This window comes from Canis lupus, chromosome 37, assembly GCF_011100685.1.
Source record: "Canis lupus familiaris isolate Mischka breed German Shepherd chromosome 37, alternate assembly UU_Cfam_GSD_1.0, whole genome shotgun sequence".
In the NCBI taxonomy this organism is placed as follows: domain Eukaryota; kingdom Metazoa; phylum Chordata; class Mammalia; order Carnivora; family Canidae; genus Canis; species Canis lupus.
The window spans coordinates 5,793,292-5,819,269 of record NC_049258.1 but is presented as its reverse complement, the minus strand read 5'-3'; the positions used below and the strand labels follow the sequence as shown (position 1 = coordinate 5,819,269).

At 38.0% G+C, this 25,978-nt stretch overlaps 1 protein-coding gene and 1 non-coding gene across 2 annotated transcripts in view; one reads left to right on the top strand and one right to left on the bottom strand.

Moving 5' to 3' along the window:
* HECW2 (HECT, C2 and WW domain containing E3 ubiquitin protein ligase 2) overlaps positions 1-25,978 on the top strand; it is a 363,663-nt gene that overhangs the window by 272,419 nt on the left and 65,266 nt on the right. Inside the window, exons 16-18 of the mRNA XM_038585899.1 lie at positions 8,704-8,838; positions 12,207-12,309; positions 16,520-16,616. Of these exons, the coding sequence (XP_038441827.1) occupies positions 8,704-8,838; positions 12,207-12,309; positions 16,520-16,616 (335 nt within the window). The remainder of the gene's footprint in view (positions 1-8,703; positions 8,839-12,206; positions 12,310-16,519; positions 16,617-25,978) is intronic.
* On the bottom strand, positions 9,210-9,310 carry LOC119868004. Its single transcript, XR_005385494.1, has one exon. It is a non-coding gene; the product is annotated as a small nucleolar RNA U13 (small nucleolar RNA).

Below are 25,978 nucleotides of genomic sequence, written 5' to 3'. Positions count from 1 at the left end.
ATTGACATCCATTTCTGTATCCAACTTGGTAACCCTAGAGCTTTGTAACTTTGGATATCAGATTGGAGGTTTGAGTTAGCAGAATGATCCAAATACCCAACTTAGATGACCATGGCAAGTAGCAGTTATGGTTACGAGGATAGATTTTTTAGAAGAAAACAAATATTTGTACAGTGAAAGTTACCACAGTTTGAGCCTACTTAAGGATTCTCATTTTACCAGACCAGGATAGCCAACGTGGCTACAGAAGTTGACCTAGTGATGACACAGATTTCGGTTGTATCCCACAGGAAGCCATCAGCCACAATTTATTGGGTTAAGTTCATCTCAATGAGTAAAATGCAACTTAATATTTGGAAGTCTCCAGTGAATCCCTATAATACCTTAGGATAAGCTCTACACTTTGAAAATCATGCTTTTTGTTAGTTTGATGACTACATTTGTTATTTTTGTGGCACATCTCTTTGTTTTAAAACAGTACCTGTTTGTGGTGGTTACCTGATTTAGTAACCTGAAGTCACAGAGCAATCTAGGTGGAGATGGAATTAAGTTCTAAACTTGTAAATAACGTGGATTTTAAATGATCTCTTGCTGAGTTTTTAATGAGGTAAAAAGGTGTTACACTAAGTACTAACTCACATAAATACACATAGAAGGCAACGGGAAAGAATAGTTCTGGGACAGTGTACCTTTTGGAACGAGAGGAGAGAGCAGAGATTGATTTTGTGAGTGTATTTCTGAGTATGATTCTAGACTCATGGAATCTTGAAGGAATTTATCCAAGTATGGAGATGGCCTTTGCCTTTTATTTTGAAATGGCTATCTTCATGATCTGTACAGAATTTTCTTTATGAAATATAGTATGCTATTTTAAAATTTCGTGGCAGTGACTTTCTGTTGTATCTAAAATGGGCTGATTTGGATAACACCATCCTCAGTCTTCTATAGTGATGTTTAAATGTTTAATGGCCAATGTTTAAAAACCAGCTCTCCAGGGGAAGTGTGGAGGAGGGCTGATTTGTAGCATTTGCCTTTTTTCCATGGGGTAAATTCTCCCACCATAGCCCATTTCAGGCTGCCAGCATATTCCCTTAAAATCTCACAATCAGCTCTCATGTACTGGTGCAAGCCATCCCCAGCATATCGCTGGCTCTCCTATTATATTTCCAACACCTAAAATACCACTACTCCCAACACATAAAATATCCTTTTGCTAACATTTTATATTTAAAGTGTTGCAAATATAGTACTTATCCACATCTGCTAACTGACCATCTGTTTCCAGAGCTCTAGCCCAAGCACCATTGGATTTCTGTTTTGTCTCCTCGCAACTCTAAGTCTCTGATCATAGCAGTTTAACAAAATAACCTGCTTTAACTTTTTTGTGACTCATACAGATGTCATGGAATGTTTGGGATCATTCCCTCCAAGTGAACCAAGTGATGGAAAACATTAGCCTGATTATTTTTTACTTATAATAAACTGCATCATTCAGCCTTTTCATTTCTTCTATTACTAAAAATTCTGTTTGGGATATCAATATAGAGAAAAGAATACTATATTTATTCTTAATAATTGCAGAGACACTAAGGGGAGGGAGCCAGGAGCTGAGAAGAGATTTGTATTTTGGAAGGGAGAGACTGAGTAAATACAATCTTTATAAAAATTAAAGTAGATTACAATTAACTCTTTTTTTGAGCATTTTTAAGACTTTGTAGAGTTGAGAAGTCAGAAGTAAGAACAGATTCAATATGCAGTGCTTCTAATTTATAAATTGTTCTTTTATTATCTCCATAGCTTTCCTATTCTTTTAAATGGAAATGTAGTTGACATACATTATGTTAGTTTCAGGTATACCATAACGATTCACATTTGTTACATTGCAAAATGATCACAGTGAGTGTAGTTGCCATCTGTCATCATACAAAGTTACATTTATTTGTGAGGAGAACTTTTAAGATTTATTATCAACTTTCAAATTTGCAATACGACATTATTGTTTGTAGGCATCATGCTATACGTTATATTCCATAACATATTTTGTAACTAGAAGTTTGTGTCTCTTGATTGCTAATAGATTAGCAACCACTATTCTATTTTCTTCTTCTATAAGTTTTATTTTATTGCTTTTTTTAAATTCCACATATACGTGAAATTATACAGTATTTTTTTTCTCTGACTTATTTCAGTAAGCATAATGCCCTCAAGGTCCATTCAGGCTGCCACAAATGGCAAGATTTCATTCTTTTCTTATGGCTGAATATTCCATTGTATATACATATACCACATCTTGTGGACATGTAGATTGTTTCCATATTTGGCTATTGTAAATAATGGTACAATAAACATGAGGATGCATATATTTTTTTTGAATTAGTGTTCCATTTTCTTTGGGTAGATACCCAGAAGTGGAACTGCTGGATCATATGGTACTTCTGTTTTTTTAATTTTGGAGGGAGCCTTCATATGTTTTCCACAATGGCCATACCAATTTACATTCCCTAGCAGTACATAAGGCTTCCACTTTTTTTCACATCCTCACTGACACTTATTTCTTGTATTTTTTTTTATATTAGCCATGTTGACTGGTGTGAAATAATATCACAATATGATTCTGATGCGTATTTCCCTGAGGGTTAGTGATGGATATCTTTTCATGTGCCTGGTGGCCATCTATATATTAAACTTGCCTTATTTCTTGACTGTCAAGCTGCCTCTACATTTGTTACAACTCATGGGGTCCAGAAAGCCAATCTCTCCTGGCTGCAAGATCCTGATAATTCAGTGGTTATTCCCTGTGTGGGCTGCCCACACCCACTGGCTTTGGGGAGCTGTGGGGAAAGCTGGGAAGCAGATAGGGTACTCACCTGCTGCCTCTGGCCAGTAGTGGTAGCAGTGTGAAGGAATAGGGCAGGGTGGGGTTTGGAGGGTTGGCCTTAGCAAGATAAGGTGAGAGTGCAGAAATGACACCCACGAGTACCTCAGTTCCTGGAGAGAGTCCCAACAAGCTTTTGCCCTTTGGCATATGCTTTGAGATTAATAAATAATCTTCACATATGACCTAGGCACTCTTTCCAAACTGCTATTTTTGTGCTGGATCCCAAGGCAAGTGAGTCAGCACACAAGCCCTTTAAGAGCAGAATCTCTATTCCCTACAGCCCTGTGGTTCCTCTGGATGTAAGTCTGGTTGGTTTTCCAAGCAAGATATTTTGAGAGCTTGTCTCTCCAGTGCAGGTCCCAATGGTTGGGGTGCCTGATAATAGGCAAAGCCCCTTACAGAGAAGTTCCTTTTTTGTGAGACCCCTCCCAATGGTGGCCCCACTGGGGGTGGAATTTTTGGCAAGTTCTCTGCGTCTCCTACCCATCTCAATGTGACCCTTTTATCCTTTGTTGTGGAGTGGCTGTTCAGCTAGTTCTCGTGTTCTTTTCCTAGGGAACTGTTTCGTGTGTAGCTGTAGATTTGTTGTGCCGGTGGGAGGAAGTGAGTTGAGGAAGTGAGTTGAGGATCCTCCTGTGCCACCATCTTGGACCGTCTGCTTTTTTGATAGCTTAATAGAAGAAGATAGAAGATCTGATCTTCTTTGTGTAGCATAGTTACAAGTGCTTGTTTTCTTTTGTTTATATGATCTTTTAATGTGAATTCCGGGTTTAGCAGAATGTTAACTGGAAACAATTTCAAACTTCTGTAACTTAGATTTGTTGAGCCTGGGGTTGGTATTTCTTCACAAATACTGATGGCTTTTTCTTTTCTTAAAATAATAGACGCTTAAAAAAATAAAAAGAAAGAATTGTGTAAAGAGAGAAGTGTATTTTGTTTGGCCTCACTAAAATACCACTTGGCTCCAACCAGCCCGTATTTCCTGACTCGACCATGCCCTGAAGCAATGAAAGGGAAGAAGTTCTTCAAATGAGATTTGAGTTTGTGTATTTGCATTCCTTTCAGTTTTTGACTGTGTTGTTAGTCTTAGTTGGTCCAGCACTGTGAAGCTTGAGTCAATTTACTTAATAAAACTTAACAGTAGGGAATCTAAGTTGTTCAAAATTTGCTTTGCTCTGGCTAATCTGAAAAAGACCCATTTTGGGATACAGTTGTTTTTTTCATGTAGTCTACATTCTCAGCATGCTATTTATCCACACAGAATTTATGAATATGTGTTAAATATTTTCATAAATAAAGGCAGGCTATTCAAGATGGTGACATAAAAAAATGACCCAAAATTAAAAAAAAAAAAAAAAAAGTACTAGGTCAACTTCATTACTGGCTTGAACTACTTAGGATATCCTGTGGGAAAGTGATCCACTTTTCTGACATAATTGGTTTGTGTGTCACAAATAAAAATGGCAAACCTAAAATTTACAGTAATTTTTTCTATGCTTTTCTCTATTTTAAAGTAGAATACGTTTTTTCACAACTCAACTGTGACTTAAATAGTCCCCTTTACATGGATAAAGCAAAGCACCAAGGAAACCCGTCCATGGTCACACAGTGGGTGGGGCAAAGGCAAAATGTGTGCCAAGTAATTGTTTTTTGTGCTTCATTCTCTTAGTGCTCTAGTGATATGATTTTGATAGAGGCCTTAATCAAGACCTTTCTCTTCAAGTACTTGGCAGACATAAAAAGTGTGTGTAAACAGTCTGCACATTCTATTTGACTCTGTAACTAAATAAACCCTTTGTGGGATGCAAATAGCACCTATTCCCCAGCTATAGCCAAGCCTCCAACTGGTCAGTGATGCAAATTGTGGAGAGTAGGTACAGTTTACTATCTGACATTGGTAGCAGCCTTTTCAGTAATGAAACAGTGTTAACGCCCAGCACTGTAAGGGGCTGTTATTGCCAACCTAATTTAATAAATACTTCAGTGCTCGCTAAAATCATGTACAATGTAAGGTATGAGGAGAGTGGTAGGAACATGAAAAGGAAAAAGATAAGGAGCAGAAAGAATGGAAACAAAAAGATATATGAAGAGGACACCGAGGGGAAAGAGGTACTACTCATTGGGCTTTACAGTCAGTAGAAAGAAGTTCAAATCCCAGCTTTATAGATTCCCAACTAAACATCTCACTTAAATGAGAACTATTACCCAACTATACCAAAGGCAAACAACAATGAGATATCATTATTTATCAAATACTGAAAATCTTTATTTATAATGGTGATTGTTGGTGGTGATGTGTTCTTCTGTGCTTTGAATTTTAGAAAGGCCATGTTTGCTCTGCATTGCATAGACTTCAGTGTATCAGGTAGGATTTGTTCTAGCTGTATTGTGATAGAAACCCATACAAAGTTTAATATGCAAGATTTAATTCATTCACATAAAGGAGTTCAGAAGTAAGCAGTCTGGGGCTCTTAAGGTGATGTCTCAAGTTGTGAGAGCCCCGGCCTCTTCCATTTTTTGCTCAGTCATCTTCTATCTTTATGGTTCCATATGGCTGCTGGAGCTCTGGCAATTATATTTCCTTGTAAGGAGGTTTTCCAGAAGTATTATGTTTACATCTCATTGGCCATAACTTTTTATGTCACCATCTTGAATAGCCTGCCTTTATTTATGAAAATATTTAACACATATTAAGTATGGGCCACACATACTTAATAAGGAGCTCAGGAAGTCCAGTTTCACTAGTTCTCTAGTTTTTTGAGCCTTGTATATGGAATGTAGAAAGAAGTATTATGATCCTGGGAAAAATGTCTTAGAAGTTAAAACTTATTATTAGTACTAATAATAGTAACATTTAAGAGGTCACAGGCACTGTGTTAAAAAATTTATAAGAACCATCTCATTTGACTTTTCTTTGATGTCAGAGTCATTATCGCCATTTCACAGAAAAGAAATTGTGGTTTAAAAAAGTTAAGTACTTTGCCTAAGGTTATGTCACTAGTAAGTGGTGGACCTAATGCTCAGAACCAGCCTTGTCTTTCTCTAGATCCCAACCATTTAATTAGTACTTTGCCTCCTACTTCTCAAGTTTTAACTTGGTAGTTTACCCATATCTATATTGGGATGTTTTAAAAACTTCTATCGTATCTGTGGTTTTTATAATCTTTAGCTCTCCGTGCTTTTCACCTAGCACACATACACATACAAACACACATACGCACACATATCTCATTTACTTTTTTACTATCTTTAAGTATTTTTATGCTTATGTAAAAGAATGTGACTTTTATGACTTGATTAATTAGTTCATTGTGAGCTGTCTCACTGTACTTTTGGTCAAGATATTAGCAAATTAGAATTTTATTATTTACTAAGCTCCCCCCATCTTTTCCCCAGATTCAGTCTCAAAAGCTATTGGGGATAACAGAGTGAGTAAGAAAGAGTCCTTGCCCTTGAGGCATTTACTGTGTAATTCTTTAGAGAATTGGTTTTAGACAAGCCTCTTAACATCAAATTATACTATGACACTACATGTAAATCACAGCTGACCTAGATGTACACACCCATTTGTCCTTATAATTACAAGTGCATCATTGTTACCTCTAAATGACTACCCATCCCTTTCAAAACATTCCTAAGAAATTAGGTAGAGTAAATAGGCGATTCTATTTTAGTACTCTTTTTATTTTTCCCTTAAAAAACATGGTTTATATTATTGTTTTAGTAATAGAAACAATCTTAATTTCATAAATATATGTGGCTGATTATGATATCTATTATTTTGAAATGACCATTTGTAAAAATAGTTTAACTTCTATTTTATGACATTTTGTATAGTGGCAGAAATGATGTACAAGTGTATTAGAAGCCCAAATCAAACAGGGACCAGTGTGACGTTTGGGACGAGAACCTGCCAAATAAGCCAAATAGAATTTATTGATGGTGGGGTTTTTGTGGGGTTCTTTTTTTGGTTTTTTTGTTTGTTTGTTTTTCCAAGATCAGAGAAGACAAATATTCCACCTGATATGTTAGGAAAAAAGGAGCATTACCCAGGGACGTGAGGCTGATGACATCATCTCCTATAAGACTTCCACTTCATTCAGTCTTTGTACCTGGAAATCAGATATTGAAAGAAGGGACTGATATTTCCCTGCTTTGTTTTCTAGTCCATCTACTGCTTGAGGTTATTTCCTTACAAAGAATTTTTTTTTCCTTATTTGGGAGCTACCTACAAATTGTTTTTCCTATTTGCTGATTATGTATATACAGAAATATTTTGTTTCTTAATGGGAAGGTGATTTTTAAAAAATTTTATTATTATTATTATTATTATTATTATTATTATTTTAATTTATTTATGATAGACACAGAGAGAGAGAGAGAGGCAGAGACACAGGCAGAGGAGAGGGAGAAGCAGGCTCCATGCCGGGAGCCCGATGCGGGACTTGATCCCGGGACTCCAGGATCGCGCCCTGGGCCAAAGGCAGGCGCGAAACTGCTGAGCCACCCAGGGATCCCCTGATTTTTTTAATTGACACAAATTTTTTATCTAAACCTGGGATTTGCCTCGGTGTTTTCATACCTAGTCTTTAAAGTAGTGAACCGAGCTCCATCAGTTTGAGAAGTCAGTTCTTTTTTACTTGGGTTATTTGGCTTATATCATGTGCCCTGACACTTGACTTAAAGGTAGTATGTCTCCCGGCTCTCCTAATAGTCCTTTTATCTTGATGACCTAATAAACTTTATCTGATCATGGAAAACTTACATTTCCTAATTGTCCTTGAGATAATGGGCTTCGTTATTACCTAGAGCAAATTTTACTTTGAAGACTTATACCATTTGGCTCCTAATGACAACGATAAATTAAGCTAGTGTAGAGCTTCAGAATTTAACAAAGAAAAGGAATTTTAAGGGTTTTCCACAGTATATGCAGCCCTTACTGCAACAGTGAAGGAAACGGTTTATGGTGTTTTGTGATGTCACCAAGGATTCTCCAGTAAACCCATAGACATGATTCCTTCCTCCTTTCACATTGTAAGGGGGAGAAATGTTTATTATAAATGAGGGAGATATGTTTTTATAAGAAATCCACAGCTCAGAGAACTTAAGTGGCTTGCTCAAAGTCATTGTAGGTGATAGAATTTGTATGGAATGTGTGATCACTGATTAAACTGGAAAAAGCAAATGGGAAGGAGATTTTAAAATCTCGGAAAACTGCCAAAGAGTCAGAATGTTTTTTCTTAGATAATGGGTAGCCAGTGGAAGCTTTGGATTGGAGCAGTGATGTAATCAAAGCGTTTAGAGAGAATATTCTGATACTGAGGTACTGGTTAAATGAATAAGGTTGTAGAGATGTGGAACAACTGAAGACTATTAATACTTATATGTGTAAGAGAAAGCCCTGAAATAATAGGATGGTCAGCAGACTGGGATGGGACAAATGGAGGAGACACTACTCTGGGGAAAGAGGGGAGGCTGGAGGCTGACAGTGTAGGAGAAGGAAAGACGTCAGTGATGTTGAAGTTTCAGGTGCTAAGAACTTCGTAGTAACCATCAATAGCAGCCCTAAGAGCTTAAAGGGCCCCAGTTAAGAGAAGCCCAAATGTCCTTTCATATGACTCCTCTCTAAGATCCCGTTTTTGAAGACTATCTCTCAGAGTATTTCCTAAAATCAGGAATAATGCTCCCCAAAGACTAACATTGAGAAAATGGAGCTAAGGTCATTAGACAAAAGTGAGTCTTTTCCTGAGTGTGTGAAATGATGGATCAGCTAAGGCAAGCGTGTGGCATGAATTTGACTATTGACCGAGGGGATTGTTTCCTAGGCATTTTTTGTCGACCACAACTCCCGCACCACCACTTTTATCGACCCCCGGCTCCCACTCCAGAGCAGTAGACCCACGAGCGCGCTGGTTCATCGGCAGCACCTGACCAGGCAACGCAGCCACAGCGCAGGCGAGGTGAGTCCCACCCGCACACCCCCGGGAAGGGCCTGGGCCTTCGTGGAAGCCACAGGGACGTGGTGGCTATGGCAGTGGGCTGGCTTCTTATTATTGTCTTGTTTTTCCAGTTTGATTTGGAGATTAGCCTTTGGAGACTGAGACATGTTAGAATGTTGACAGGGCTTCTCTGGGAATACACAGAACCTAATTTGCAAATTTTAAAAGACAGGTATATGGGGAAAGATGAAAGAATTGAGAGTTTTTTTACAGTCGGGAGATGATGAGAGAAAACTCTCAATGTTATGAACTGTTCAGGAGAGGATCATGGTAAACCCTTTTGCATATCTGAAGGTAGCTTCATAGGAAAAATAAATGTAAGTTTTTTTCATGACCCAACGGTAAAATGGGCAGAGGTCAAAACAAGGTTTGAGAGAGGCGGACATCACATAACTGAACACGCAATCATTGTGCTTACGAACTGCAAAACGATCTAAATGTAACTTATAATGGGCTAAATTGTAGTTATATACAGAGAGGTTTTCTGCGCGAGGGTTGCTGGATTGCATTAAAATCTTCAGCCAATGCTCTGAGGTTGTGGTGTCCTCACTAATATTCTGTAAAATCACCCTATAAATGAGAGTTGATTCATGTACTACTCTAAGAGCCCAGAGAAAATAGGCAGAATTAAAAATTACTGAAAGCTCTACCAAGCTCTACCTTGCTGGCTTGCAGTGACCTGTGGTAACCACGTGGGGGCTCTCAAATAGCTTAACCAAAAAAAAGAAAAAAATGAAATAATCACTTCCTGTTTTCCTTTTACTTTAGCAGCTTAAATAAAAGGAATGTTTTAGGTCAACTTTTTTTTCCTCTTTAATCCTGGTTATTCTTTGAATGTGTATCATCGCTTGGTATACATTATTTCTAAAAATTTGCCCAGGCAAAAAGAATTAAGATTCTTTTCCATGTCTGCGTGCATATTATATTTTCAGTGTTATGTTGTAGGTCGAATATCTTTGTAGCCTCTCTTATAAGAAAAATTATGAATGCGATAAATAACTGGATTTGATTCATCAGAATTCTATTCTTGGAATTTCCCCTCATGATTTACATACTTGTGTGTTTGCTGATTCTAAGTGCGGACATAGAAGAGTATACTTGAGAAGTGCATATAAAAGTGATATATAAATCTATTGCAGGATGAAGTATGCACAAAAATATTTATGTTTTATGAGTAACTAATAAATCTTTACTTTGCTGCCATGGAAACCATTAGGGGTGAACTGGATGATGCTAACAGCATTCATCTGAAAAGCAGAAGAGTTCTCTCACCTTTGGACCTAGTGTGTGATACATACCATAATTAGGGCCCTGCCTGACTTTATCACAAGGCCAGTGTACTTTAGCCACTTGCCTTATCTTGACTTCACAGTATGGAGCTGGCTGCTGGGCCTGGTCAGGACTACATGCATAAGATTAGCAGCAGATACCTTCCTTTTTCTTTCGATTCCTCTGCCTCAGAACTTGAGTTATTTTCATGGTCTAGTAGTAGCCTGTTGTGGTAGAGGAATCCTAAGGTACACCTTCAAATTTAAATGAAGATAGCTCTTCCTGCTGATGGAGACTGAATAATGGAACAGAGATAACCTCATACAAACTCAGCAGTGAGCCCCAGGCTTGTCAGACCATTGACAGGAATGGGCTTTCTGGCACAGCTGTGGGAAGCCTGCACATTCTGCAGTGCTACACACATTTATCTGGCCTTGCCCACTATCTGACAGTCTGGTTTGGAGAAGTGGGGTGTTGAAGGGAAGACAGTTGGCTGTTCTGGAAAATAATGATGCGTGACCACATATTGACAGGAGGGCAAGTATATGTTCGCATATTGAAATAAGTTCTGTGACTGACAAACAAGGTTGGTTAATGATCGAGTCTCCTCTTGAGAGTGGCTGACTTTACTCTTCAAAGCCGATAATTCAAGAGAAGCAGAGTGAGAAACTTCTCGTCATACACAGAAGTCTTTCCACCCACTCTCTTATACTCATTTAGCAAATATTCACAGGTAGTAGAAATTTTAATTGTATCTGCCATCCAACAAGATAATTCTTACCAAACACCTGTAGTGTAGAAACATAGTGGTTGGTGTGAAGGATACAAATAGCATACATTCCTTGTTTTTATTAAGGTTAAAATAGATAAAACTAACCATAATACAAATGAATACAACTATGTATGAAAATGTATATGACATTCATAATGGCAGCTGCTTAAAAAATGTGTACCAAGTGCTGTGGGAGCTCAGAGAACGGAGCATTTAGTGTCAGCTTGATCAGAGGGGAAGGCTTCATCAAGGAGAGGCTGTTTGAACTACACCGTGAAGAATGAGTGGGAGCATTCTTGAAGGATAGGCAAGCAGTGTAGAATGGGAACCGTGTTTTTAGTTTTAGGGCCTTTAGAAAAACCCTCACCAAACACCTAACAGATAACAAGGTGATAAAATGGTGGTGAAGGTTTGGATGGGTGGGAGTAGAAGCTCTGTTTTTAAAGCCACAGTTTATAAATCCAGTATGTTATTTTGCCTATTTCTCTCTTACTCTCTGATACTTCCTTTCTACTGTTGTCTGAATAGACTTCCGTAATACTGCAGGGGGTTTGCTAAAACACAAGCTAAAGCAATGTTAGCGTATACTGATTGGACTATTAATGGGCATTTTTGTTGATCTACTCATTTGTATGAGTTTCTAAATCTAGAATAGGTACAATAAATAATTCAGATTGGGGCAACCTTATTTAGCTCTTTCACATCTGCTGTGATTAGTTCCCTGGTGTGGGAGGTTCAAACCAGAAAGAGCTGTTGTACGGGGTGCTCTAACAGGCATGTAAAATTGCTTCTAAGGAGAAAACACACCAACTCAGAACCCCACACGAAGCCAGCTGCTCTTTAGCCTCCACTGAGCAGGGATTCCCCTGACCTGCCTTGGCTGAAAGAAGGGGTAACCTGGCATTGATACTTCCCAAGTTCTCTCTCTGATGTATTGTTGCAGAGTTTTGTTCTGTCAAAACAGAGGTTAGTCCTGACAAACAGGTCTGCTGGTTAGCTTCTACAGCCCCGATAATTGTTCCCATCTGGAACTACCTCTGTTACCACCTGGTACATAGTCACTGCCTGGACCTCTGTCAAGGACATGGGTGCCCCAACCCGTGGGGGTTCAGTTCAACCACTAAAGCAGAGCTTTTGAGAGCCCCATGTCAGCTCCTCAGCTGCCTTCTGTTCTGATCAGTTGGTACTTAATGCTCATTGTCAAGTATTTTGAACAACTAGGCTTGGTGTGCTGATTTAAGCCAGTCCGGGTCTTGGTGCAGAACATAAAGGATCCTTCTATTTGCAGGTAGGAGAAGATTCTCGACATACAGGACCACCAGTTCTTCCCAGGCCATCAAGTACATTCAATACAGTCAGTAGGCCACAGTACCAGGATATGGTTCCAGTGGGTATGTCATCCCTTTCTAGAAATCTTTATTTTCACTTTTCATATCAGTGTGAATCATGCATTCTGTGCCAATACTTCCCTGTTGTCAGCCTGCTACTTTTGCCCGGTAATGAGAAACTGTTGCATTATCCCTAAGAAACTGATTGGAATTGCAAAGTACTCATGTCATATAAAATCCTACAGGATGAGATTTCTTTTTATATTATTCTACCTTTTCTGAGTAGAGCTGTCTTATTAGATGGTTGAAGTAAAGAAAAATAAGCTATTGTGGCAAATATATTATGTGGTCATTTCAAAATCAGCATTGGACAAGCATATACTTAGTATCTATCTAATGCTTGGGACCAAATTTAAATAGTTGGGTGAACCTACTGTAGCCTGATAATAGGAAAGCGATGATGCCACATTCTTAAAATTTTGGTAAAGAGCTGTGTATTTGTAGCAAATACAAGGCAGCAAGAGCCTCCAAACTTGTGAAATAAAAAAAAAAATTAATTGCCTAAAGAACAACTTTTTTATTCACATGGTGAGGTTGAAGTCGATCAGTTTTCATACCTGGAGCCCTAAAGCAGGCCATATTGGCCCCCTGCTTCATCTTAAATTTGAGTAGCTCTCCATTTGTCTGTTTTTATCTCAGAGTTTTCACTTCTTTAAGGAAAATTTAACATGAAATATAAAGTAATTCCCATCCATTATTTAACTAAAGAAGTTTGACAAACACTGGACAAGAAGAAATCTTGGATCCAAACCTAACAGTCTATTTTATCATGGTGTTACGAATAGGATACTATTGCACAGAGAATTTAAAAATCTTATAAAATTGTTGCTCACAAAGTTATCTAGTCTCTGTAGATAGAATGTAAAAACCCACTGACAAAATTTCAGTTGTAAAGTGTTTCCTTAAAAAAAAAATTTTAAGTGATCTCATTATTTACATATGATGAAATGTGTGGTTCGGTAGACTTCAGGTTTGACAATGGGTTTCCATGTTAGCAGATAATATTTTAAGACTTTTATTCACATTTAACTAAAATACATATGCATAGGCAGCATGATGCAGCTGAAATTTGAACTGGCAAATGTTTAGAATGTTGTATTTCTTTTATTTGGCCATTTGTTAAAGTAAAGCATGTTCCTTGATCATATTTATGAACACAAGAGCGTTGACTGAAGTAGGATCACTGATGTTTGAGAATCTATGAGTTTAATTCTGTGGGTGAAATCTATCTATATTTCTGATTAGAATCAGATATAATCAAGATGAATAATCTTAAGTAAACAAATTGGTTTTCTTGACAAAAGAGGAATTAATTATTAGAGCCCTTAATGAATTGTAATGAACTATTTTAAAATTTCTGTGGACATTAGCCAGTTTGACAAAAATACATTTTTTCTTTTCTTTTGATGTTATATACATAGTTTGATGATATACAACAATTATGTTGTACCTGTTGGTATAGTTGGTTTGGTAAACGTGTGACAAAATGGCATTTATTTCCACATAAAATTTGAAAATGGTTTGTCCTCTACATTTTGGTAGTAGCTGTTGCTGACAACTGTTTCTTTGTAAATTGAAGTATAGTTGACCTAGACATACAATGTTATATTAGTTTCCAATGTACAACATTCCACAATTCTATACTTTACTCAGTGTATATCCCATACAAAATTATTATAATATTATTGACTATACTCCCTGTGATGTACTTTTCATTCCCATGACTTATTTATTTTATGACTGGAAGTTTGCACCTCTTGATCCCCTTAAACTGTTTTGTCTGTCCTCTCAGCCCTCTCTCCTCTGGCAACCATCAATTTGTTCTCTATTTAAGAGTCTATGTCTGATTTTGTTTGTTCATTTGTTTTGTTTTTTTAGAGACCACACATAAATGAAATCACACAATATTTGTCTTTGCCTGACTCATTTCACTTGGATAACACTTTCTAGGTCCATTCACTTTGTTGCAAATGGCAAGATTTTGTTATTTTTTATTGCAGAGTAATATTCTATTATATATAGAATAATATACAAAATCACATCTTCATCCATTTATCAGTGGACAGTTATGTTGCTTCCCTGTCTTGGCTATTATAAATAATGCTGCAGTGAACAGAGAGATGGATATATTTTTTAGAATTAGTGCTTTTTTCTTCAGGTCAGTATCCAGTAGTGGAATTGTTAGAGCATGTGATATGTCTGTTTGTAACTTTTCAAGGATCCTCCATACTATTTTTCATAATGACTGCAGCAATTTACATTCCCACCAACAGTAAACAGGGGTTCCTTTTCCTCCACATCCCTGCCAACACTTGTTATTTCTTGTCTTTGATACTAGCCATTCTAACAGATGTGAGGTGATACCTCACTGTGGCTTTGATTTGTATTTCTCTGATGATTAACGATGTAGAGCATCTTTTCATGTATCTGTTGGCTGTCTGTATGTCTTCTTTGGAAAAATGTCTATTCAGGTCCTCTGCCCATTTTCCAATGGGATTATTTGTTTTCTGGTATTGAGTTAAATGAATTCTTCATATATTTTGGATATTAAGCTCTTATTGGATAGATGATTTGCAAATATGTTCCCCTGATGTTTAATATATTACCTTTTCATTTTTTTTATGTTCCCTTTGCTATGTAAAAGCTTTTTAGTTAGGTATAATCCCAAGAGTTTGTTTTTGCTTTTGTTTTTGTTCCTGAGGAGACGTATCAGAAAAATGTTGCTAGGGCCAATGATCAAGAGATTCCTGTCCATGTTTGTTTTGTTTTGTTTTGTTTTTTTCAGGAATTTGTGGCTCTAGGTTTTACATTTAGGTCTTTAATCCATCTTGAGTTCATTTTTTGTGGATAGTGTAAGAAAATGAGCCAGTTTCATTCTTTTGCATATAACTACCTAGTTTTTATAGTACCATTTATTCAAGAGACTGTTTTTTCCCTATTGTATATTGTTGCCTCCTTTATTATAGATTACTTTATCATATAAGCATGGGTATGTTTCTGGGCTCTGTATTCTATTCTATTGATCTGTGTGTCTATTTTTGTGCCTGTACCACACTATTTTAACTATTATAGCTTTGTAGTTTAGCTTGAAATCTGGGATTATGATACCTCTTATTATACCTTCTTGAGATTATTTTGGCTATTATGGGTCTTTTGTGGTTCCATACAAATTTTAGGATTGTTTGTTTTAGTTCTGTAAAAAAAAAAGTTGTTTTTTTAAAGATTTTATTTATTTACTTATTTATTTATTTATTTATTTATTTATTTATTTATTTATTTATTTGAGAGAGACCAAGAGAGAGAGCACCAGTGGGGTAGGGGCAGAGGGAGAGGAAGAAGCAGGCTCCCTGCTAATTAGGGAGCCTGATGCAGGGCTCTGTTCCAGGACCTTGCGATCATGACCTGAGCTGAAGGCAGATGCTTAACTACCTGAGGCACTCAGGCACCACATTGTTGGTGTTTTGATAGGAATTTTGTTGAGTCTGTAGAGTACTTTGGGGAATATGTACATTTAACAGTGTTAATATTTCCAATCCGTGAGCATATTATACCTTTCCATTCATTTGTGTCATCTTCAATTTCTTTTATCAATATCTTCGGCTTTCAGACCACTATTGTATTTGGGCAACTCTTATGCTGTCTATCTCTCTGAATGGCTGATATTTAATCAGAAGATGGTTTTCCATTTCTAACAGTTGCTTATGAGATTTTTGGTAAAGCAGTAGTTAAAAACAATCAATATCTAGAATCTTGTTAGTGATCTCTTCCTGCAATTTGATAATAAATATGTCTTATGGGATGAGTTTAATTAGTGCTTACATCAGGGATCCCTGGGTGGTGCAGTGGTTTGGCGCCTGCCTTTGGCCCAGGGCGTGATCCTGGAGACCCGGGATCGAATCCCACGTCGGGCTCCCAGTGCATGGAGCCTGCTTCTCCCTCTGCCTGTGTCTCTGCCTCTCTCTCTCTGTGTGACTATCATAAATAAATAAAAATTAAAAAAAAAATTAGTGCTTACATCAGACCTACTAGATCTAAGTCCAAAAGTCCTATAACAGGTAGACACAATTTGGAATTTAAGCATCTGTAGTAGCTCCAAACTATGACTTTGATTACAAAGAATTTAACCAAAAAACAGACTTTTAAGTTTGGATTTATGTACATAAACCTAATAACAGATTTTTTAAAGTATTGTTACAATTTCTGATTTTTTCAGCTTACAATGACAAGATTGTTGCATTTCTGCGCCAACCCAACATCTTTGAAATTCTGCAGGAGCGTCAACCTGATCTTACCAGGAATCATTCACTCAGGTAACTGTAGTATTGGTATTTGGTTCAAGTTCCACAAGCCCTAACTATTAAATCTTCAGTAACACTGACCATCATCTTGGAAATTCACTCTTTCTTTATGGCAGTCTAACCAAAGGCATCTTGTGCACAAATACTTTATGTTATTAACAACCAGGTCATTGTAGTCCTGGCTTTTATCTATTAATTATAAAGATTGAATAAGATTGACAAAAGAACCTAGAACCCTTTTAAAGAATATATATGAAAAATAAACAAAAATTCATGGCCAAGGATACATTCTTGATGTGCAGATTATAATGAAAATAATAAGACACTAACTCTGAATTAGTTTAAGTAAACAAAAGTAACAGTTTACTGAATTGAGACTTATAAAATCCTAGGCTCAGTATTTACATTTTTTAATAAAAACATAGTGGAACCCAAGGAAGGAATCTGATACTCCTCACCATCCAGTATTCCCCTGCATTAACCCTCTCTTCTAAACAGCTCTTCAATGCATCACACTTAAGCTCAGTTTTACTTTCCTGAATACATGCTGTTCCTGCTCCCTGGCAAGTTTTTCTCTTGTGCATTTGGCAAGGAAGGTCTTTCCTTTAAAACTCAATGCAAGATACCCTTACTTGAAGCCTCTCAGCTGTACTGTGAGCTCTTGCTTTCAAGATCTAGCTAGTATTTCTCAGCCTCATTGTTGTAGGCATCAGCAGAGATGGAAAAAGATACGAATTTCTACTTAAAATTTGACATAACTCAAAGCTCATTTGGTTCATATGCCATCTTTATTGGTAGAAATATGTTTTTCCAATTGGTGCCATCTTGGCCCACAACAGTGATTCTCTAATACTACTGTACTTAGTTGTACCAAACTTTTCATGAGTATCAGCTGGTGAGCTTTGTAAAATATAAAATGTCAGGTCTTCTCTCTCTCAACCGTTCTCTCTTCTCTGAATTTACACCCTGTATCCTCCTACACCCTGTCCAGAAATTTAATTCAGGAGGTTCAGGGGACAGCTCAAGCATTTAATATCTTAAAACCTCTTCATCTAATTCCAGTAGCTCATCCAGGTGTAATAACCTCTGTTTTAGACACTAATTGATAATTATGTAGTGTATCACATGGTCCTTTATGCTGTTTTGGTTATGTGACTTTTGTGTTATAATTTGACTTACTTATACTCTATTTTCGAACTAAATTATAAGTTCCTTGCAAATATGGATCTTATTCAACTCATTATGTCTCCTCTACTGCTTAAATATCAAGAATAGTACTCTGCATATAGTGAGTGTGTGTGTGTGTATGTGTGTGTGTATATATATATATATATAGAGAGAGAGAGAGAGAGAGAAAGAGAGAGAGAGAGAGAGAGAGAGAGATTTTTGTTGATTTGAAAACAAATTACCAATTCTTACGTTCTTAGTCTCTCATATCTTTTATTTTATTGAAGCATAATTGATATACAACATTATATTAGTTTCAGGCATACAACATAATGATTCAGTATTTGTATATATTGTGAAATGATCACCACAATAAGTCTAGTTAAGAACCATCACCGTACATTGTTACAGAATCCTTTTCTTATAATGAGAACTTTTAAGATCTACTCTCTTAGCAACTTCCAAATAGGCAATACAATTTTATTAACTACAGTTGCCATGCTGTACATTGCATCTCCATGACTTATTTATTTTATAACTGGAAGTTTGTACCTTATAATCTCCTCTCCCCATCTCATTCACTCCCCATCTCCTGTCAGTCTCTCATAGCTTTAAAATTGTCATTATTGTCTAAAGTTTCTAAAGGCTAAAGGCTACATGTAATTTCAAGTATGACTATAAACATTGCCTACACAGAAATCCCAGTTTCACAGTAGTTAATATCTAATGCGAGTCTTAGTGCCTTTCCCAACCTGATAAGCATTCTGTTCTCAGTTACAAGAACATTATAGAAATTAGATGAGCTATCTCATTTTGCGTATTTGTATATTATGGCATCCACTCTGTAATCCATGGTCCACTGGGTAGTCTCATGTAAGAAGTTTTAGTTAATAATATTGTAGAAATAAACTCCTCAGTTGTCCACTGAGAGATCTTAGAAATTCTTGACCACAAAACAAAATAAAAGAACCCAAATCTCTCCTCTTTTGCTAACCACAAAATAAGGGGAACTCTATTTTCTTTCTTTCCCACCAGCTCTAGGCCCAGCACACACACACACACACACACACACACACACACACACACACTGCTAGTTTCTCTTCCTGTCAGGGTACCCCACCCCCCACAAAAAAGGAGACTGAAGAAGATTTCTGCTTTTGCTCTTCACTCCACAGTATTATTTACAGGAATTTTACATATCTTTACATTTCCTCCATTGGAGGTACTAGATGATTTAATCTACTTGAATGAGGCATCCAACAGTATCATGATTCTTCAGTTTTTTGACAGAACTTTAATAGATCTTAACAAAGTAAAAAACTGCTGGCCCCACTTGGTAGCTTTCAGTTTTGTTTTTGTTTTTCCTTCTGCTTTTCAGAGTCTTAAAAGTCTCTAACCTAAAGATTGGTAAGGATTTTTATTTTTTTAGTGACCCCCAGTGTCTTCAGCTGAGCATTCTTTTTAACATAGATCTTACATGGTAATCTTTTGGTAAGAAATTATTTGGTAAGCTTTGAAATAAGTTTACATCTTATTCCAACTTATTTCTAACTTCCATCTTATACTTTCTAAAACTATTTACAGCATTTGACCATAAAAAGCATATGCTCCTGTGACAAGTAGAAGGAAGCAGGAACATAAATCAATGAGATAATGCTCTTCCTCTTACCCAGAGTCGTCTGTCACAGTGCACTTTTCTTTTCTGAAAAGTTTTTTGTAGTTGAGTGTTTTGCTTATTACAACAACGCAATGGGGAAGTTTGTGTATCTAAGAGAACACTGTGTTTCATATGGTTAAAAACTGCATCATAAAAGGTGTTCCCACAAATGCAGAGGTGGAGAGCCCCCTGGGGTTCTTTAATCTCGTATTTCAGTGCTAACTTTCGATAAAAGATTTATAGGTGGAATTGTGCCACTGAGTAATTGTGTGCCAAGGATAACTGAGCAAGGATCCTCAACACTAGTGAAGCTCTTCCTCATCCGTAGCACGGTCACTTAAAAGAAATATCCATTCTTTCTCTCCCCATAATATGAGGAAAAGTGTTAGTCCTTGGCACTTTCAGATGGGTACATCTATTTACGTTGTTTTTCCTGTTTAGCTTGTGATTCCTCCTAAACCAGAGGATAGCCAGCAGTTTATTTAGTTTCTATCCATATATGGCTTCCTCTTCCTTGACACTCTACTTGTGTATCTTTTACTGTAGAATGGCTATGGTAGCATGTACAACGGAATATGGCTTTAGCTTTAAAATGCTATATTTAAATCTCTGCTCCCTCTAACTTTGTTGTGTAAAGGTGATGCTATGAAGTTATCGTCTCCTTTTTTTTAAATCTCAGAAGAGATTTATTTCTTTGTCTATAAAAGTCAACATTTAAACGTCAGTACTACTTCCTTCACGTGGGTACTGCCCCCCCCCCCCCCATGGATTACTATATCCTACTATTGGCTCTCGTTGGAAAGACTAATCATACTAGGAACTTTTAAATAATATCTTGGTGAATGTAACAAATACAAATTCAATAAAGTTTTTGTTATTGGTATTTGTACAACACTATGTTATGAGTAAGGATCTAGATGTCATAAAACTGCATTAAGAATTGAAAATAATCTCTCTTGGGTGGTTATTAGGTCTAGCCAACAAATCTATTTCCTATTAGTCCAGCTTTCCCCAGGCATCAGTGATAATTATGTTGGGGTCCAGGATGATTCCATTTCTATTTGTCCATGAAAGTCATGTGATCACAGTGGACCTCTATTTCCAAATCGAATGAGAAGTAAAAAGAAAAGTTGATCTTTCTACTGCATGGCCCTATCCTTCAAGTGAGACCATGCTCTGTGACTGTAATAAAGAATTTGAATAACCAAGTGAGTAATGAATGCTAATCTTCCTTTCTTGGCCTTATACCATTAGAGAAGTCATGAGATTTCTCTAAAATTGCCCTCGGGCAGTTTTTAAAAACATGTATTTTTGAAGGTGTCACTGAGCTGTATCTACAGGAACCATGTGTGCAGAGTCTGCAATCCAGAGAGTTTTGTGGTTTAGAGGCATTGCTGCTTTTGATTGTTTCTGATCACGTGCCCTTCTTAACTTCACCAAAAATGTTGGTTAGTTTCAATGAGAGTACTTTCTGTGGGAATTCCGGTCTTGAGACTATGTTCATTGTCCTCAAATGATCTTCTGCTAGAGTTGATCTTCTGGGGTGATTCTGTACACTTGAGGAAGTGGTTACAAAGATCCAAATATTATGGGCATCTGAGATACAGCAATGGCTAGTGGCTTTTTCCTGAGGTTGTCACACACTACAGTTTAGCATCTTGCTACCACAGCTGTGAGTTTTCTCATTAAAAGATTGCCTCTTTACCTGTCTTTGCACTTCCCTCAGGGGGCTCTATTTTAGCAAATAATCTGATGCCAGCTCTCTGATTCTCTTTTTCTCTCTGCCACAACAAAAAATAGTAGGGCAATTTGTTAGGAGCCAATTCTTATTTTGGCATTGACAAATCTTGTGCCTGTTCTGTTTTATTGAGCATTCCTAATGTGCACAGCTAAAAGCCAGGTACCTGGGGAACATAAAAAATGAAAGAGGAAGGGCTTTTGCTCTCAAGAAATTAATGTTTCCAAAGGAATCTTTGTTGTAACTGAGTGGCCCAGTGAGAAAGTGCAATGGAGGAAGTCCTGAAATGTATTCTAAGCGCACAGAGAGAGAAACCTACCCATGCAGAGAGGCACAAGTGATAAAATGTTATTTGAATGTCATCTTAATCCTCATTTTAAGCCACTAAAATGAAATAGAATTTCTTCATTAAGATGAATGCAGTCAAGATAGGAATTAAAGGACTGCCACTGATTCCTTTGAACTCTGTAAATTTATAAAATAAATGTGAACAAACATAGTAATGTAACTTTCCAATGTCCCTCTAATCAGAGTCATATGTATCCTTAATGATATTTTTCAAGCTTGTTATGTTTATTTCAGACACTGAGTGGACTCATGGAAAATTGTTAAGAGCTGAAACTTATTTTCCATTCTAAAAGGAAAAGAAATACTGCAGATCTACAATATTAACCTTAATCACTTTTGTTTTAATGAAACATAAGTGTACACAAATATAAAATATGCAAAAACTTCTTATAGCTTTTATGAACTATAAAGCCAAAAGACATAGAAGTTAAGTAAAAACTTTTAAAAGTAACATTTAATTGAATGATATGAATGTGAGATTTTGTTTTTCAGAAGCCAAATCACCAATATTGAAACCATATCAGTAGAAGGATATATTTGTGCTTTTTGCTTCACTTGAGTTTGACTTGTATCTCATTTAGATCTTGTATCTTAAGGGTTCATCAGGTGCATCTGTGACAATATCGTGGTCATTATTTTTCTTAACAAATAGGTCATTCTTATCTACTCATTTATCTACTAATTTTGTTTTCATCTACTAATTCATTGTTTTGATGAGCCAATTCTTTTAATACCCCCAACTAGGGATCCCTGGGTGGCGCAGCGGTTTAGCACCTGCCTTTGGCCCAGGGCGCGATCCTGGAGACCCGGGATCGAATCCCACGTCGGGCTCCCGGTGCATGGAGCCTGCTTCTCCCTCTGCCTGTGTCTCTGCCTCTATCTCTCTCTGTGTGTGACAATCATAAATAAAAAAATATATATATATTTAAAAAAATACCCCCAACTGCAATCCCAAAGAAAAAGTATATTATTAAATGTACCCGGTGATGATGCTACTGCTCCTTTTTTATTCGTAAACTATGGTAAAATTTTGTTCTTCGAATAAACCATGACATCTTTTATGCTTTAGTTAGCATCAATGCATAATTTACTTTTATTTTTTTTTAATAAATTTATTTTTATTGGTGTTCAATTTACCGACATACAGAATAACACCCAGTGCTCATCCCATCAAATGCCCCCCTCAGTGCCCGTCACCCATTCACCCCCACCCCCCGTCCTCCTCCCCTTCCACCACCCCTAGTTCGTTTCCCAGAGTTAGGAGTCTTTATGTTCTGTCTCCCTTTCTGATATTTCCCACACATTTCTTCTCCCTTCCCTTATATTTATTTTTTAAATCCATTTATTTTGTTGTCTCTTTAGCCTGTGGCAGTTTATATGTACATAACCTTGACTCATTTCATCATTGTCATTATGTGAATTAACACCGCAAAAGAAGAGTTTTGTCTTTTTAATTGGTAAGAGAATTGTGTGTCAGCTGTAGACGGACTGCTGTTATCATAGTTAACGTCAAGGCCCTGCCAACCTCAGTGGCTGCTCACCAACACTTTGAAAGTTGCAAACAGGGGAACTGAAGTCAAATGGCTCTATTCAGTCATAAATGTTATTCAGATTATCCGGAATATGCTGGCCACAACATTAGCAGTTTGATCATCATTGTGAAAACACAGAATTTTTAGATTCCCCCAGACTTGAGATTATGTCTATAGATTTCTAGTAGACAGGGACACAAGTTTGATAAATACTTGTCTATGGAATATTAAGCAAATACCTAACAACCAATAAGTAGTTCCTGTTTGGTTTTGCTTTTCTTAGAAAAGATTGACGACATTTCTGAGGATATCTGCTTTCTCTTCCTCAACCTTGATCTACTCTCTTGACAGTCAGTAAACCAGTGCCCTCTCTTTTTATATGAAAGGACTCTGTGGAGGAGGGGCAAGAGGGCGGAAGAGTAGGGTCCCCAAATCACCTGTCCCCACCAAATTACCTAGATAACCTTCAAATTATCCTGAAAATCTATGAATTCAGCCTGAGAATTAAAGAGAGACCAGCTGGAACACTACAGTGAGAAGAGTTCGCCCTTCTATCAAGGTAGGAAGACGGGGAAAAAGAAATAAAGACACAAAAGGCCTCCAAGGGGGAGGGGCCTACGAGGAGCCGGGCTGAGGCCGGGGCGAGTGTCCCCAGGACAGGAGAGCCCCGTCCCGGAGAAGCAGGAGCTGCACCGACCTTCCCGGGCGGAAAGGGGCTCGCGGGGAGGTGGAGCAGGACCCAGGAGGGTGGGGATGCCCTCGGGCTCCCGGGGACACTAACAGACACCTGCGCCCTGGGAGAGTGCGCCGAGCTCCCTAAGGGCTGCAGCGCGCACGGCGGGGCCTGGAGCAGCTCGGGGGGCTCGGGGGCGGCTCCGTGGAGGGGGCTGCGGGGCGGGAGCGCGAATCCAACAGCGCAGGCCCCGGAGCACAGGGCACCGGGACACAGCCCAGGATCCGGCCTCCCCCGGGACAGGCAGAGGCCGGGAGGGCCCAGGACAGCAAGGACGCTCCTGCCCCAGCTGAGCAGATCAGCGGCCCCGCCCGGAGCCTCCAGGCCCTGCAGACGGAGAGCTCCGGAACTACTGCGGGAGCTGACTCCAGGGCTGCAGAGCTGCCGCGGCCACTGCAGTTGTTCCTCCAGGGGCCTCACAGGGTAAACACCCGCCACTGAGCCCTGCACCAGGCAGGGGCAGAGCAGCTCCCCCACGTGCTAACACCTGAAAATCAGCACAACGGGCCCCTCCCCCAGAAGACCAGCGAGACGGACCAGTTCCAGGGGAAGTCAAGGGACTTAAAGTATACAGAAGCAGAAGATACTCCACCGTGTTTTTTCTTTTCTTTTTTTTTTTTTTTGCTTTTTGATTTGTTTGCTTCCCCCACCCCTTTTTTTCCTTTCTTTCTTTTTTTCTTCTCTTTTTTCCTTTCTTTCTTCCTTTTTTCTTTTTCTCTTTTCTTTCCTTTTTTTTCCTCTATCTCCTTTTCCCAATACAACTTTTTTTTGGCCCCTCTGCACTGAGCAAAATGACTAGAAGGAAAACCTCACCTCAAAAGAAAGAATCGGAAACAGTCCTCTCTCCCACAGAGTTACAAAATCTGGATTACAATTCAATGTCAGAAAGCCAATTCAGAAGCACTATTATACAGCTACTGGTGCCTCTAGAAAAAAGTATAAAGGACTCAAGAGACTTCATGACTGCAGAATTTACATCCAATCAGGCAGAAATTAAAAATCAATTGAATGAGATGCAATCCAAACTAGAAGTCCTAATGACAAGGGTTAACGAGGTGGAAGAACGTGTGAGTGACATAGAAGACAAGTTGATGGCAAAGAGGGAAACTGAGGAAAAAAGAGACAAACAAAAGACCATGAAGATAGATTAAGGGAAATAAACAACAGCCTGAAGAAGAAAAACCTATGTTTAATTGGTGTTCCCGAGGGCACCGAAAGAGACAGAGGGCCAGAATATGTATTTGAACAAATCATAGCTGAAAACTTTCCTAATCTGGGAAGGGAAACAGGCATTCAGATCCAGGAAATAGAGAGATCCCCCCTTAAAATCAATAAAAACCGTTCAACACCTCAACATTTAATAGTGAAGCTTGCAAATTCCAAAGATAAAGAGAAGATCCTTAAAGCAGCAAGAGACAAGAAATCCCTGACCTTTATGGGGAGGAGCATTAGGGTAACAGCAGACCTCTCCACAGAGACCTGGCAGGCCAGAAAGGGCTGGCAGGATATATTCAGGGTCCTAAATGAGAAGAACATGCAACCAAGAATACTTTATCCAGCAAGGCTCTCATTCAAAATGGAAGGAGAGATAAAGAGCTTCCAAGACAGGCAGGAACTGAAAGAATATGTGACCTCCAAACCAGCTCTGCAAGAAATTTTAAGGGGACTCTTAAAATTCCCCTTTAAGAAGAAGCTCAGTGGAACAATCCACAAATCAAGGACTGAATAGATATCATGATGACATTAAACTCATATCTGTCAATAGTAACTCTGAATGTGAACGGGCTTAATGACCCCATCAAATGGCGCAGGGTTTCAGACTGGATAAAAAAGCATGACCCATCTATTTGCTGTCTACAAGAGACTCATTTTAGACAGAAGGACACCTACAGCCTGAAAATAAAAGGTTGGAGAACCATTTACCATTCAAATGGTCCTCAAAAGAAAGCTGGGGTAGCCATCCTTATATCAGATAAACTAAAATTTACCCGGAAGACTGTAGTAAGAGATGAAGAGGGACACTATATCATACTTAAAGGATCTATCCAACAAGAGGTCTTAACAATCCTCAATATGCATGCCCCGAATGTGGGAACTGCCAAATATTTAAATCAATTAATAACCAAAGTGAAGAAATACTTAGATAATAATATACTTATACTTGGTGACTTCAATCTAGCTCTTTCTATACTCGATAGG